The sequence below is a fragment of the Silurus aristotelis genome (genome assembly GCF_946808225.1).
Source record: "Silurus aristotelis genome assembly, chromosome: 21".
NCBI classification, from domain to species: Eukaryota; Metazoa; Chordata; class Actinopteri; order Siluriformes; family Siluridae; genus Silurus; species Silurus aristotelis.
This window is the reverse complement of record NC_139594.1, coordinates 8,221,093-8,236,599: the sequence shown is the minus strand read 5'-3', so window position 1 is coordinate 8,236,599 and position 15,507 is coordinate 8,221,093. Positions and strand designations below refer to the sequence as shown.

General features: G+C 37.1%; 1 protein-coding gene across 2 annotated transcripts in view; it reads right to left on the bottom strand.

Moving 5' to 3' along the window:
• Nucleotides 1-15,507, bottom strand: part of ttyh3a (tweety family member 3a) — a 50,961-nt gene that overhangs the window by 32,105 nt on the left and 3,349 nt on the right. For both annotated transcript variants that reach the window (XM_083524500.1, XM_083524499.1), the window contains exon 2: nt 1,961-2,130. In XM_083524500.1, coding sequence (XP_083380626.1) covers nt 1,961-2,130 — 170 coding nt within the window. The remainder of the gene's footprint in view (nt 1-1,960; nt 2,131-15,507) is intronic.

Genomic DNA, 15,507 nt, shown 5'->3' with positions numbered 1-15,507 from the left:
ATATATATATGGTGTAAAAACTTGTAATAGAAATGAAGGAAACAAGTGCGAACAGCTACAAAAATACAACAATACAGACACTACACACAATAGGCAATAATCAACCATGCTGCATTTTGGGGAGTAGAATGGAGTCAATAATCAACACTGAGTCAGGTGTCAATCATCGTCAATATCCAATAATATCATGCTATCACCCAGGTCTAGAAAGCACTGCTTTACTATTTTCAATACATCTGATGTTAACGATCTTTGAGGGGTTAATGAATTAATCACTACTCAGAATAAAACTCTTTTTTTGACATGCTATTTATATGACGATATTAAAAAATTCCTGCTGGTGCTCAGGTGTTCACTTAGTAATGGGCAAAGCTGCCCTCTTTCGTGCACTCGAGTACACAACGCTGGAATTAGAGCTAAAAATATTTTTCCATTTTCCTACCACCACTGAAGCAAAGGAACCTGCAAGCACCTTCTGTAAAGAAATAAAATGCTGCCGTCTTCCCCACAATGCACTGCCACCAATATACCGATTTTATGCCCCAATAAACCCAACAGGTTTTGTTATCAGTAGGGAAGGAGTGAATAACCAGCAAGTAGTGCAATGCTTTTCTTTAAGCTGAGGTAATAAACAGCCATTGTGAAGTATGTAAAATGCATTTCATGCAAAAAGTTAGATTAATGTTATTACGTTTCGTTCGACTTTTGTACAATATCCCGATATCCAAAATGCATTGTGTGAAGAGGTCATAAAAACTGACAAGCACTTTAAAATAAACCCGTCGGGTATCTCCATCTTTCTCGCTCCTGTTAGTTGTTTTAGTGGAGAACATAATTCAAATGCCAGGGGAGCAAAGAGCAAAGAACTAAAATGAAAGTTACTGCTGCCTTAACAGCCATAAAAAGAGATCTGCTTCTGATACGGCCCATTAATCTACAGATGATACTTGGAGCCAGGGCACTGTGAGGAAGGCAGTCGCAGCTGAAATAGTCAGCGTATAGCATAAAAAGTTCAAAAGTGCACAGATTCAAAGACCGAGACGAAAATAATCCAAAATCACAAACAAAATACACAAATAATAACTGAGGAGTGAAGATGCTTCCAGGTGAGTGGAAGGAATGACAACATGAAGCAACTTCCTAATTTCCATTCTTAATCTGGATCACGTATTAAAACAAAAAAAATACAAAAATTTAAATAAATAAAAAATTCAAGACCTTGGTGACACTGATTTTGATACAAGAAAAATCAGTAAAAAATTAAACACTGGTTAGCATTTTAACTGGAACAGTGATTTAATTGTGAAATCAGTGTTTGACTAAACTGTCAGAACGTACAGTCAACTACATAGAGGTTAGTTACTTTGTATTTGTATGTATGGGTGGTCCCAAAGTTACGATGGTCCAACTTCCGGTTGTTACAATCTTACAATAATGATATGAAGAAAATTGTAAAGATATTGGCATGTTAATTTTCGCCCGACACGTTGGGACGGTGCCAGGATGTACAATTCTTCTGCCTTGTGAGATGCCTTACTCTCACCAGCAGTCGACAGAGTACTGTTGTCTTTCAGGTTTTTTTTTGCTTTTTTAAATCCCAAATTTTGGCTTATCTCTCCTTTTTAAAACAGAGCTCTGCCCTTCACTCATATATATATATATATATATATATATATTTAAAATTGTAGTGCCAAAATAAAAGACAAATGCAAATATATTCTGGTCATTTTTAGTTTATGATCAAACCATTTTTACCTCTGGTTCTAGAGAATCTCTTGCTTCAAGATTTACCATCATGCTTCTAGAAAGTTAAAAAATCAATGCCTAGGGACACTAAAACTGCTCTGGTTGCTGATGGCAGTCTACACCTTACTAATGCGCTGCATGTTCACAGTCAGTTATCAGTGGTTAATTTACACTGTAAAGGAAAAGGGAGCAGTACATGCTGGGAGTAACTCACCTGCACACGAGGGTGGCGATGATGACACACCAGGCTGTGCAGCAGCAGTCAGCGTTAGGCTGCTCGCTGCTCTTCTTGCGGCAACAGCAAAGCCAGAAGGAGTAAAAGAGGAGGAAGAGAAGGTCCAGTGCCAGGCAGGCTAGTGCGACCGCTCCAAGCAGCAGAATGGACTGTAGGACAACAGAAGAAATGTAGCAAACAGATTAGCCTAAGATCTTACATGGGTTGATCTATGAATGTGCTGAACAGTCTGACGTAGCAGAGCAAACAGATGGAAGAATGAGTAAAGTGCCTAACACAAATAGGATTGTATGAATGCATTGCTTATTTCTGGATTATAGACCATGTTTTTGCACAATCTGTCAGATCTTCATTCAATCGGTTTGCAAATTCCCCAAAACACTGGCAAAGAAAACTTCAGCAAATTTGCACTTACATTAAATACTGACTATATCGAACTATAAAGGTCTCATATAATCCATTAAAATTAAGTCTGCATGTAATTAAGATGCTTAAATAAAAGTCTATATACTTTGTCTAGAACAATTAAAAAAAACATGCACATTCGTACTAGAAGTGAGCTGCTCTTGTCACAAAGATCTGGCAACCCAGGAATGACTTGTAAGTTCTATTTCTGCCTTTTGACATTTTACCTAAAACAAAGCATTACTCATCAAATGTGCCCTTTCGTGATGTCTTGCGTAACCATTGTGTAACACTGAGGACACTTGATCTTAAAGTCTTATTGAAGCAACGTCCTTCCACAGAAGCACATATTCAATTTTAGGCACTTTTTGTTTTACTAATCATCCAAAAAAACAAGGATGCTGACATGCAAGACTGAAGAAGCCTTTTGAATTGAAATACAGAACCATAAAGATTGTACTTGATTTGTCTTCTATCGATCTAGAATTTCAGTTTGTTGAAACCAAAGTTTGGGTAAGTGCACTAGAGTTTAGTTGGCCACCAACACCATAACCCACGCTAATCTTAACATTTTCATGTGCCATTTAGTCTAAAACTAAATAAATAGTTCTGTAATTACAACCTAGTAATTAGTTGTTGACTGTTGTAAGTGGTATGAATAATTCTTATCACTGCACATAATGAGTAATTATTCCAATCATTCTAGCACCTTAATACTGAAAGCCACAAATTCTTTAAAAGACCATTGTTTATAAATGAAGCCCACAGTCACCGCACAGCATGGTGTAGAGAGAACAGACTTGGCTTTAAGTCAGATCTGTTTATCTCACACCCATAGAACTTCTGTAGTCATGTGAGGTTTTCAAGTCTCACAAAACCATAGTCTCATCCTTGTCCCTTTCAACTGGTGCCAATCTGTCATTAAGAGACCAGAAGCAACTATATGCACAGGCATATCTGCTTGAATGTGCCAGACTGCAGAACCTTAGGAGTGAACAAGCAAAAACAAGCCTTGGGGTTCATATCACTCGCAGAGAGCGAAATGAAGATCTGTGGTCGCCTGTGTTTTCAAAGTGAAACCAAGATGATTAAGCAGAGATAAAGTATCCTGCTGAGGAGTTAATCAAGTCACCCCACATCCACCTATAAGCTGAATCAAATAAACAAACAGCTAATGCAATCGTATAACTCAATAAGCCCTCCCTTGGGCTTAGCGGTGTCAGGTACATTCTTTCATAGATGTGTATCACAAACCGTCTTGGTTAATGCAAAAGAAAGATTTGACTTCATTTTTAAATACACTGCAATTACCAGAAAGGTCAACGGATATGATTGTGGTGAAATGGAATGTGGTTTGTGCTCCATCTCATCCTTTTATGAGAAAGGATTTGAGGGGGGAAAAAATGCATTATCGGATTTCTAGAGTATTTAAAGAAAGACATACAAATCATTCTTAAACAAGAATTCAGCTCAGTTCCCAGTGGAGAATGCTAAACATGGATCTAAATGTGCCCTTTGCCTTCATGCACTAGATAGTGAAAAATATACAGCATTCGAACAGATACAGATTTTTCAACAGTAGCACTTAAATGTGGAGGAGTTAAAACTTTTCTGTGACAAAAATACAGTACTTTAAACCCTTATCTTTAAACAACTATTTGTGGCAAGTTTCAATGTTGCATGAATACCTTGTAAATCTATATCTTTGACAAAACTCTGTGTTCCTTTCCTCCATCCTACACCATAGGACATCCTGTAGAGGTCCAAGTTCCTGTTGTGGCAGGGCCTGGTCATATTGAAGCACCTGCTGCTTTCTTGTCTTAATGCTCACTGGCTTTTCTACATGCGTTCGATTCCTCTTCCACCCATTCAGCAAGCCATATTAGTCCGGGAGATAAAAAAATTTGATGCCATTTCCTTCAAACCTGCATGAAGTTTTATTGATGACATCAAAGTTGACACAGCTAATGTCGCCTTATTTGTTTAAATTAGCCAAGGAAACCCTCTAAATGGCATTTTGACCATCTCCACTGACCACTTCTGATTTCATACATTATGCCTGCCATCCTGATAAAATGTACCAGGCACACCTAGAAGTCCAGGTAAACAGAGATCACCTTTACCCATCAGATTAGCAGTTAATTTGACATGGTAACATGCAGCTGAAGGTTATGAGCCTGCCATGGACAAAGGAAAGGAAATCTGATTGTGACTGGGTTTGCCAACTAAAACACATGGGTATAGAGGGTTGACAACTGTAGTTGAAAGCATGTTTAATTCTAGTCATCCATGTCCAACTGTGGGATAAGTCAGGAAATAAAGAGCTGCTCTGGTGACTGAATGTCTGAGCAGGACAAGACAGGACATCAAGAAGCAACCATCAACAGCTACAGAAAAAGTTATGACCGAAGAGGTGAAAGTCTTGTCTCCTCTGTTTAAAAAAAGTCATTAAAAATCAATACCAAGTTAGTCTGACTGATCACCTTCAAAACAAAAGAAAACCTTTCTATCCTAATAAGAGTTGTTACTTTCAGGATGAACCTGCCTCCATTCACATGAATGGGTAGGAAAAGGTTATGCCACTGCCACGACCATCACTGTCAGAGTCCTTAAATCTTCAACCAATTCAGCACATAAACAATATTGGCGGTAATAAGCTCTGTTGGAAGAATGGGGGTCCAGCTCCAGAAAGGTGTAGGATCCATAGCATTGAAAATAAAGAAACTGCTATTTGCATCCCTACTAGCCATGGTTGATTATAAGAATGTATCGGTTATATCTCATTTAACCATTTTAAATAAAAATGTGATTACAACTAGATGTGGGAATGTTTCGTTTCACATTGTACTTGAAGATATTCTTAATGCCATACCATTTCATTACACAATTGCACTGAACTTTACTGCAACACTTAAAACCTAGACTAAAATAAAATTTGGTAGAATTTACATAAATTAATTCAGGTGGTTCTTAAACACATGCTAGTCAGACTCATTGTGAGAAGGCTGTAAGAGGAAGGACAATGAAAGGTTATTCCTGGGAGAAGAGCCAGCAGGCACTTAGAATATGATTCATCTGTGTTTAAAGAGTAATAGATCCCGTCAGAACTGCATTGCTGGCATGCATACCGTTATTAACTAGGCCTTCAGAATCAATTAGCTAAATGCAAGTTAGTTTTAAATGAAGTATGAAAATGATGTAAATATCTCAGATACTGAAAATCAGTCCTGGGTATGAAAAATTGGTACCTAAAAGCACAAACCTAAATATTTTATTACTAACAGTCACTGAAATGTAAACATTCAGTGTCTATTTTTGATACTTTAGACAAAAATAAGCAGATTCTCAACCCTAAAAGTTTACCAAGTTGGAATTTCTGATATTTAGTCTACATTGTTAGCAGCTAGCATCTACATGTGCAATACTGCAATCATCTGGTTTTGCTGAATATACAACAATATACAAAAGGTACAACTGTGCTTTGGTTTCAGGAGGCATTCAAACATATCAGTATGACCTTAATATTCCATAATTGATATTTTGAACACAATATGAACAAAGAGTCTGTTTAGGTGCATAGGTATTAAACTTTATTGATACCCCAAAGAAAAATGCTTAAAAAAAATAATAATTCCCAGCTTGTTAGGAAGTTGAGGTCAAAGTGTGGGGCAGAGATGATACAATGCCCCTGGAGCAGAAAGATGTAAGGGCCTTCAAGGACCAAACAGTGGCAGCTCAGTTTAAACATGAACTTTCGAAATTCTGAAGTAACCCAGAGCCATAACCATTGAACCACTACATTGTTCTTGTATCCCGGAAGTCTATAAAATGGAAATAAAATAAAACAGTAAGAGTTTTTATTCTTTCTGTGCAGCCCGGAGCAAATGATCCATGACCTGGTACTTGTCCACAGCCTGGTACCAGGACCCCTAGGTTACAGGAAATATAGGCATTTTTGATGCACAGCATAACCAAACAATTTAGTAGTGTAGTGTACTAAATGATATCCACTACTATATAATTAGTAGTTAGAAATGACTACTTTGAACAAAAGACCCCCCCCCCTTTTTTTATTTTTTTTTTATTTCCATGATTATAGAAGAGAGACTTTGTGGCAATTAGCAAGATTACAATCCTGCCACATCTCCCTCTTTTTTCTGTGGTTCACTGTTTAAAGACGGGAAGCGTCCCAGACCCAGCTCCACTAAACAGCGGTAATCTCGTGAAGATTATCTTAATAGGCCTACTCCTTCCTCATTCAGAATGTGGTCCCCAACAGCACAGCTTCTCCTAAAAATAACATGCCTACAGAGAGAAAAGGCCAACAGATTTGTGGATGTGAGCTCTCTCATGTTTAAAGGCACAAATGCTGCTTGTAACTCTTGCACGTTTAGCTGAGCACAGATAGTAGCGATCCGATTTGTAGTATCTGGGGCTGATACAAGAACAAAATGGTGCCTAGAATAAAACCTTTATAAAATAGCAAAAACTGAAACTGTATTTGCAAAAGAAATGTATTATCCGAACTTTACATTTGCAAATAGAAATATAAATTTTTATCTTAATTGAAATAGATTATCAATTATATATATTTTATACTTTATTATATTTACACTGCAAGTTTCATTTGTGTAAAGGCAAACTGAGTTCGATCTTCATTTTCAGTTACAAATACAATTGAGTTCCTGTAACTCGACTCGAATAGTTTAGACTGATTGAATTGAACTGCACGATTGAATAAAGTAAACTCAGTGACCTTTCTAGACCTAATCTCAGCAAGGTAGCACACAATGGTGCCAAATGGGTGAAACTACCTAAAACCTAAAACAGAGCAGCTCAGAAAACAAAAATGGTCACTTCACATTGTATGACAAAAATAAATATAAAAAATATGCAACAGCGAACAAACTTGAAAATCTTCAGGTCTGTGGAATTGCTGACATGCAGTGGAAAATAAAAATGGCTGAACCTTATCTTGTGTGGAAAGACACTGTTCATTAATGGGAAGTATAAAACATGCTGACTGAGGACTTCACAGACTGCATGTGACGTCCTCATCTTCCACTAGCATCTTTCACCAAATGACTGGAAAAATGAAAATTCCTTTGGCTTCATGCAAACTACTTCTCACTTAATACATTAACCAGACACAACTTTACCTTTAATGTAGAGTTGCAGGCCATCATGAGAAGCTGGTTTTAATGTTTCACAGAAGCCTTTAAAGCAGTGAACATCATCTCTTCGGTTCCATTTTGTCATTGTGTGAAAAAGGAGACCAACAATGAACAAATTTCATTCAGTGAATGAAATTCAGTCAATTTTCCAAAGACTCCAAAGCAAAGATAGACTTTATATTCTGCAAATCCTGCTCGAAAATCCACAATAAACCAAACGCAAATCCCTTGCAGTTTCGTATTATGTGTGGGAAAGACGCATGATTTTTCCAAAGCTAAATTTTTGGCTGGCCTTTGATTTTATGAACTTGAATTTTATTATGAATCCTTTTACTAAAAAGTTTTGGGAAAAGTTTATTCAAAAATTTCCATCACTTTGTTTGGTCAGTATAAACAAACTCTAAGGATCCAAAAAAGGATCCAACCCTTTCTACTTGAGTATCCGTTCAATTTCCTCTGATTTATTGGGTTTCAAAAATGCATTTATGTATAAAAGTTGTGTTTAACCTAACAGTTTGAGATTTTATTTTTTTTACATTTTTTTTAAGCCTTTGAAAGCGACGGGAGTACACCTGACCACACACGTGCACAAATGATGATGCAAAACATCTTAGAAATCTCTAACACGGTTGACCTGTTTAAATTTTACTGAGGCTAATAAACCCCCCTTAGCTAATAAATTGTGGCCATTAAAGAAGGCATTCTCAACCAGCAGCACCTTTGAAATTCTCTAGTGTAATCCAATGCTAAGGGAGTCATGTGACGATTTATTTGAAGTATTCTGCTGAGAGAAACAGCTTGTGTTTCCTGTCTGGCTCGACGACGAGACCGCCTCGTCAGCCTCGCCACGCCAACAAACTGACAGAACAGATTAGCAACAGCCAAGCTTTTGGTTTATGCATCTCAAACGGCATTCCCATGAGTGACGCACTGGAACAGCTCAAATCATCTTTCAAGCCCATACACACATTATCTTTTGTTTCATGGTTTGTTCTTAGATAAAGTCTGGGTTCTTAGCGAAAGTCAAATCGATTTTGAATAACATAATTTACTAGTCACATGCTGCTGCTGCTATTTGTTGTCTTTGATTTCCTTAACAGAGGCAACTGACAAAGCAACATCTGAATCTGTATTTTATTAAATTTTTTATTCTATGCAAATGGCAAAGAACTTATTCAAACCTTTTGCTTAAACCAAATGAATGGTTTCTTTACTTTTGATACTGCATATTTAGTGCCAAATACCTAGCTTTATTTCCTGTTTAATGCTAAAAAGACAAATGCGTACATATAGATTCATGGATTCCTGTTTCCTTCACTTGTTAAATGTGTCCAACATTACAAATAAAATAAAAAACATTACGATCATCTGGGTCTCTGGGGGACAGTACGTAGTTAGTGCGTGCATCTTACCTACCAAAGAATCTGCGACAAGTTACCTGGATTTCCCTTTGAGTCTGGTTCCTCTCAAGGTTTCTTCCTTATACCATCTCAGAGAGTTTTTCCTTGCCCCTTTCACCACTGGCTTGCTGATTAGAGATAAACTTGAATGGACTGATTCATAAATGGAAAAAAGTTATTTGAAATCTAATTCTTTAATCTATTTGCGATTATGTCCTTTATATAAAAGTACTATTCAAATAAAATGATATAGATTTTTTTCACAATACTGAAATACAATATATTTAAGTGATTAATGTATATTAGTTAAGTATATTAGATTTCTAAAATGTACTTTATTTGAAAACTTCTTACATTAAAACAAAAAACATTGAACAACTAGGTGTATATATGCGCTATATGCTAATTCAAGTGCACAAAATACAGCTAAAAAAAAAAGCAACATTTTTGTTGCCTAGAAACATTTTAGAAACTTCTCTGGCATACAACAGTACGTCCACAATGAGGCCCCAGGTCCTCTTCTGAACCCCCTTTGCTTCAGAAGCACTTTGTGCCTTGGGACTCCAGTGCAAAACACCGAGCCTGGAGCTGTCACAGAGTAGCGCCAGCTCCCCCACAGTGAGTATAGGGAGTGGGTGCGGGAGTGGAAAAACATGTATGGTTTCAGCTCCAACAGGAAAGTAGTGCTGTTCACTTGGAAAGGTGCCTATTACATGCTTTGAAAGGAGAGATAGCATTACGGGGAGAGCAGTGTTTTAGAGCACTGATGGTGTGCAGTAAGGAAAGCACATGCCAACCTTAACTTGTGGAAAGTACCTGAGGCTTTACAGGTCAGACAGCTAAAAAAAAACAGCATAGTAATCAGTGCAAAAAAGTGTCTTGCTTTGCTAAGCATAAAAAGGATCTTTTTAATGGCATGAGAAGTATGATTTAGTAACAAAAGATTACTAGTCAAATGGTAGAGACGACTATTCATTTTTTATGTCCATTACCTATACAAGTTTCAAGAGACAAATCATGATGTCATGAGGTGAGTCTCTCAACATTTATGCAAAATAGCCACTGACATGGTAAAGCAAAAAATTCCAAATCATCGACCCGAGCGATTCCTTAAACCAACTATCATATGATACATTTTTTGTCCATTATTATTTATGCAATTTTAGCTCCAATATTTTCTTACTTACTATGTACTGACATAAGAACAAGCGTCTCTGAAAAGTATTTGTACAGTTAGCGTTGCATAATGTTATTTTCCAGACGGCCTCAGTCCCACAGTCAAACATGAAGGTGGAAAGGGAAGGTTGGAGGCTCATTCTTGGTGGAAATAACTACTGAACAAACATGGCTACCATTCCATAATTTTACGCCACGCAATTCAGTCTGGACTGTTGCTAATTGGAACAAACCTTACTATACAACAAGACAGCCACCCGCAGTATATGTTTAAGCTCTGGAAGTTATATTCAGAGAGCAAACAGTCAGCTGGAGTCTTATCCATCAAGGAATGGCCTGCCCAGTCACCTCAACCAAATCCTATTGAACTGCTCTGCGATGAACTGGATCACAAGGTCAGAAAAAAAAGTTTTACAGAACTTTACTTTGGAAAGTTTTTACAGAAGACATGGCAAAGTATTTTAGCTGAATGTTTAAGAATGAGAACTGACTGTCTGGATGCAAAGAGTGTATAAACCTGTTATTCATGCAACAGGAATCTTTTTGCAATGAAAATAAAGTCTGTGCAATTATATACTTGTTTGGTCAAAGTAACTCTCCATACTATTCAAATACATAGTTTGTTAAATATATAAACAGAAGGAAAACAATAAAATACTAGGTGTTTCCAAACTCTTGACAGGCACTGTTTATATTTCAGTTCTATGTACCCAAATACATACTAAATAAATGCAAAATACATGTATATGCAAAAAATGAAACTCGTGTAATCACACATCAAAAGATCAGATGAGCGCTGAACTAATGCAAACAGAACCACATATGGGGACAAAATTGGTGGGTGTAATTACAGACATGAGAAAGTGGGACAGTAAACATTTACCAAACGTCTGTTTATTCCTAGGATAATTTTCGTACAAACACTTTGATCCACACAGTTAGGATGGTTTTGCAGATTGTGGTCATTAACACAGTTTACAAACTACAAAAACTGGACTGGTCAACTTTTAATCTTCTTCTTTTTTCGGCTTCTCCCATTAAGGGTCGCCACAATGGATCATTCGTCTCCATACCCCCCGTCCTCTACATCTGCCTCTTTTAAACCAACCACCTGCATGTCTTCCCTTACCACATACATAAACCTTCTCCTTGGTCTTCCTCTTTTTCTCCTTCCTGGTGGCTACATCCTCAGCATTCTCCTATTGATACACCCCATGTCCCTCCTCTGCACATGTCCAAACCATCTTAATCTCGCCTCCCTCACCTTGTCTCCAAAACGTCCTACATGCGCTGTCCCTCCAATAAAATCATTTCTAATCCAGTCCATCGTCGTTACTCTCAACGAAAACCTCAACATCTTCAACTCTGCTACCTCCAGCTCCACCGCCTGTCTTTTACTCAATGCCACTGTCTCTAAACCATACAACATCGCAGGTCTCACCACAGTCCTATAAACTTTCCCTTCCACTCTTGCAGATACTCTTCTATCACAAATCACTCCATCCACTCTTCTCCACCCACTCCACCCACTCCACCCTGCCTGCACTCTGTCAGGGTGTCAGCTTTTAATGTGTCAGCTTTTAATGTTCTTCTAAAGAACATGCAGAAGTACTGATGTGTTGTTTGAATGAGAAAATTGGTTTAGAAGCATATCCATGCACAAAACAGATTCATTATTAATCTACTTTTGCTCGTGTCCCTTTACTTTGGGTTATTAAGATAGAGTCTATGCTTAATGAAATTTAATTCAAGATTTAAAAACACTTTTTAAAATTGTTTTATTTTTTATTGTTGATATGACACATTTTAACTGTGGTTAAGATGTTACACTTCTGATCGGAAATTTGTGAATTTAAATCCCAGCACCACTAAGCCGCCACAGCTGCTTGGTTATATAAAATAAGAATTCAGACGTTTGGCCAATGCCTTACATCTAAACGTTAAGCAGCCGTTTCAAATTGTGACGTGTGCAATGACATCATATTCACAATGACTGTCAAAACAACAGACTTTTTCAACAGAAAGTGCTGACTATGTAAGAAATAACAGGCTACAATAACACATACTGGGGTGACATGCAACATGATGTGTATCAGAACAGTCACTCATCACTTCATCCCCATTTGTTACACACACTATTGCTGCTGTATATTGTACAAAATCAAAGTAACCTCTATCTTACGTGACACACAATACTGCTATTTGCTCTACCATGCACTCTCACACTTTATGTACGTTACTGATCCGTCATATACTCTGTATATTGTGTTCTATCAATACTCGTTTTGTCTGTATATTCTAAGCTAAATGTATAGTGTTATTTATGTCTGTATTTTGAGAGTCATCAACATCTGGAACCAAATTCCTTGCGTCTGTTAACACGCTTGACCAATAAACATGATTCTGATTCTAAATAGGGGAGTGCATTATTTTCATATAACAGCACAGTCTGGATTTTTCTGCTTATAAGACAGATTTCCAACTGATTACAAAATATAATTTATTAATAATTATCACATCACACATTTTGAGGTTTAATAGTCAACATATTAGTTCCTGATATCATTTGTTATAGTATTGATAAGGAAGATTCCACTGATATCTGAATCTCTGCTTTCTTTCTCTCGCAATCACTCTCACTCACCATCACTCTATCAGAAAAAAAACACAGCTTATCATTTTAACAAAAATTTGGAAAGTGTAATTTCTCTTCCCTAAAGACTTTCCTGTTTGACTGTTACGATAAACTAAAAATGCTTGGTGTGGTTAAGTATACCTCAAATCTTTAAAATAACCCACTTCTAGTTTGTTTATTATTCATCTTCGATTAAAACCTTGTCTTGCTATACCTAACAAATGGATTGAAAAAAAGGGTTGCATATTTAGTGATTATCAAAGGAGTTTTGAATGCAATCAACATTCCCAACACTGGAGCTATTTCGTATTAGTTATTGTTCTAGCTGTTATATTCAGTAGTCACCAGGAGCACGTTTTCTTTCTTTCTTGAAGTTAATAAGACATAAAAACCCTGCAGCTTGTCATGTTACTAAGAAACTGAAAATCTGGAGAAAAAAAAAAAAAAGATCAAATGTAAATAATTGCGTGGCGAAAATATTCACACAAAATTAGGCCGTTTTAAAAAAGTGAGATTAATAAATTAAAATAGGAAATCATTGCCATGTTGCTGTTGTGCAGGAAAAATATCATGTCCAGCATACAAACTAAACAAATACTCACTTATTTGTGAGTCAATTTTTACTTCTTTATTTATCTATAATCCACACAATATGGACAAATGTTTGAGGACAACTAACAATAAGATAGGATGTTGAAAAGCACATACCAATTTGGCAGGTTGTCCCCATTTGCTGTTATAATACCCTCTGCTTGTCTGGGAAGATGATCCACTAAATTGTGAAGTGTGAAGATGTGTGTTCATTCAGCCACAAGGGTGTTAGTAAAATCATGTAGGATGAGGAGGCCTGTGGATCATCGTCATGCTGAAACAGGTTTGGGTCTCCTAGTTCAAGTGCATGGCAAATAAAGACATCCCACACACTGATTTGGAACGATTTGGAAAAGAACCCCATATGGCTAGAAAAGATATGCGTTCCAATATTTATGTTCATATAAAGTATTTCTCCCCTTAAATAACTGCTTCAATAACGTACTCAGTGTAAATCAACTTTAAGTCTAAACAAAGAGAATACCTTAAATCTCATCATCTTCGTGATCCAAAATTTAATATTGATGCAAAGTTATTAATAATGAACACAAATCTATAGCCGTACACTCGAAGTCACGGCTGCCACTATGTTCTTTCATTCAGTCTCAGAACTACGTTTCTCATCCATTTCTTTTTTGTTTGCGTCGAAACGGAAAGTAGGACAAAGTTCATACTTAAGAGCGTCTAGATAACCATTCTGAGGAAAAAAGGATTAACTTGATGTGGTTGAGGGTTAGATCTGAGCTGATGCAGGAGTGGCATGCTGTGGAAGAAAGGCCGGTCCTCCCTTCCCCCCCAGCCTCTGATGTGCTTTGTGGTACACACGCCAGATAAGTTTAAACTACGAATGCTAATGGAGGACAGCAAATCTAAATCAAAGTAGCTATGCATTTACACTAGCGCAGGCCACACAGTCTCTTTTTTGTTATTGGATTTGTAAGCAAGCAACACGCTTAGCACTGTTTTTTACTTTGTCATATCTCTTAAAAAGAAAACGAGTCATTTTAGTACCATACGCCACGATCAAAATAGTGCAAACGTACTCAGCGTATGAGTAACTGACTGTGTTAATGCTGAATGAAGGCAAATGCCCAGAATACGAGTGACGCATCATGGCCTAAAAAAACATAAGGCATGCAGACATATACTCAGCCGTGACAAGAGGGGGGGGTCTATTCACACGTGTTCGATTAGGATCCTCTACTCCAAATTCAGGAAGTGATGACAAATCAAATCAAAATGGCTGCTCATAAAAGAAACAGTAAAACACAAGCATTTCTTACATATAAATAATTATACTATGGATAATATCTATGAATGCATACATCCTTTAGATTGATCAACATGTATGCTTCTAACATCAATGACTCTACATGTCATTGTTTTTAGTGGTAGCTACACGTCACTCGACACAGCCGACTGGATTGTCACTAACAAAAGACAAACTTTGAGAAGTGCAATTTTCCTCCCTGAGTCAATCGGATCTAACCTTTCCCACTGCAAACCAGTGCATTATTAGTTCCTCATTCTATCATTTCAAAAGTGAGCAGGATTTCTGTATGGCCGGCCTTAAACCTACTGCCACCTAGCATGATGTTTTTAGCGTTTTAGAGAAGTAGAGTTTTTTAAACCAGGCTCATCAAGTCAAGTCAAGAGGCTCATCTCATCACTCCGGCTTTCCAATCATGCTGAATGGACTGTCATTTAATTCTTTCTCTCCATTTGGTCTTCAGCTGTTTGATCATCTCTTCTATTTTTTTATTTTTAAATACAATTAACTGACATTCTCTCCAACTCTTTTTTCTTGAAGCTCCTTTCAACTCCACAAAAGGTTGTACACAAAAGTGCTGTACAGTTAAACAAAGTCTGATTGACTCTCGAGTTCAGATCTCCACAATTCCAAAGTCAAATGCAGCATTGTTCTATAAGAAGGATGCATATAAGTACTTAAAGATGAACAATGATGTTTGTTCAGTTGTACACTGTGCGCACACTCATTCTTACATCCTCTTTTTTATTTCAGCCCCCCCCTTCCGTGATCCCTTTTTTAAGGGGAAAAAAAACAACTAAAAGAATAAGACAAGAGATTATAAAATTCCATACAACATTGAAAACTAATCCTAGAACAACAGTGCATTTGTTCAA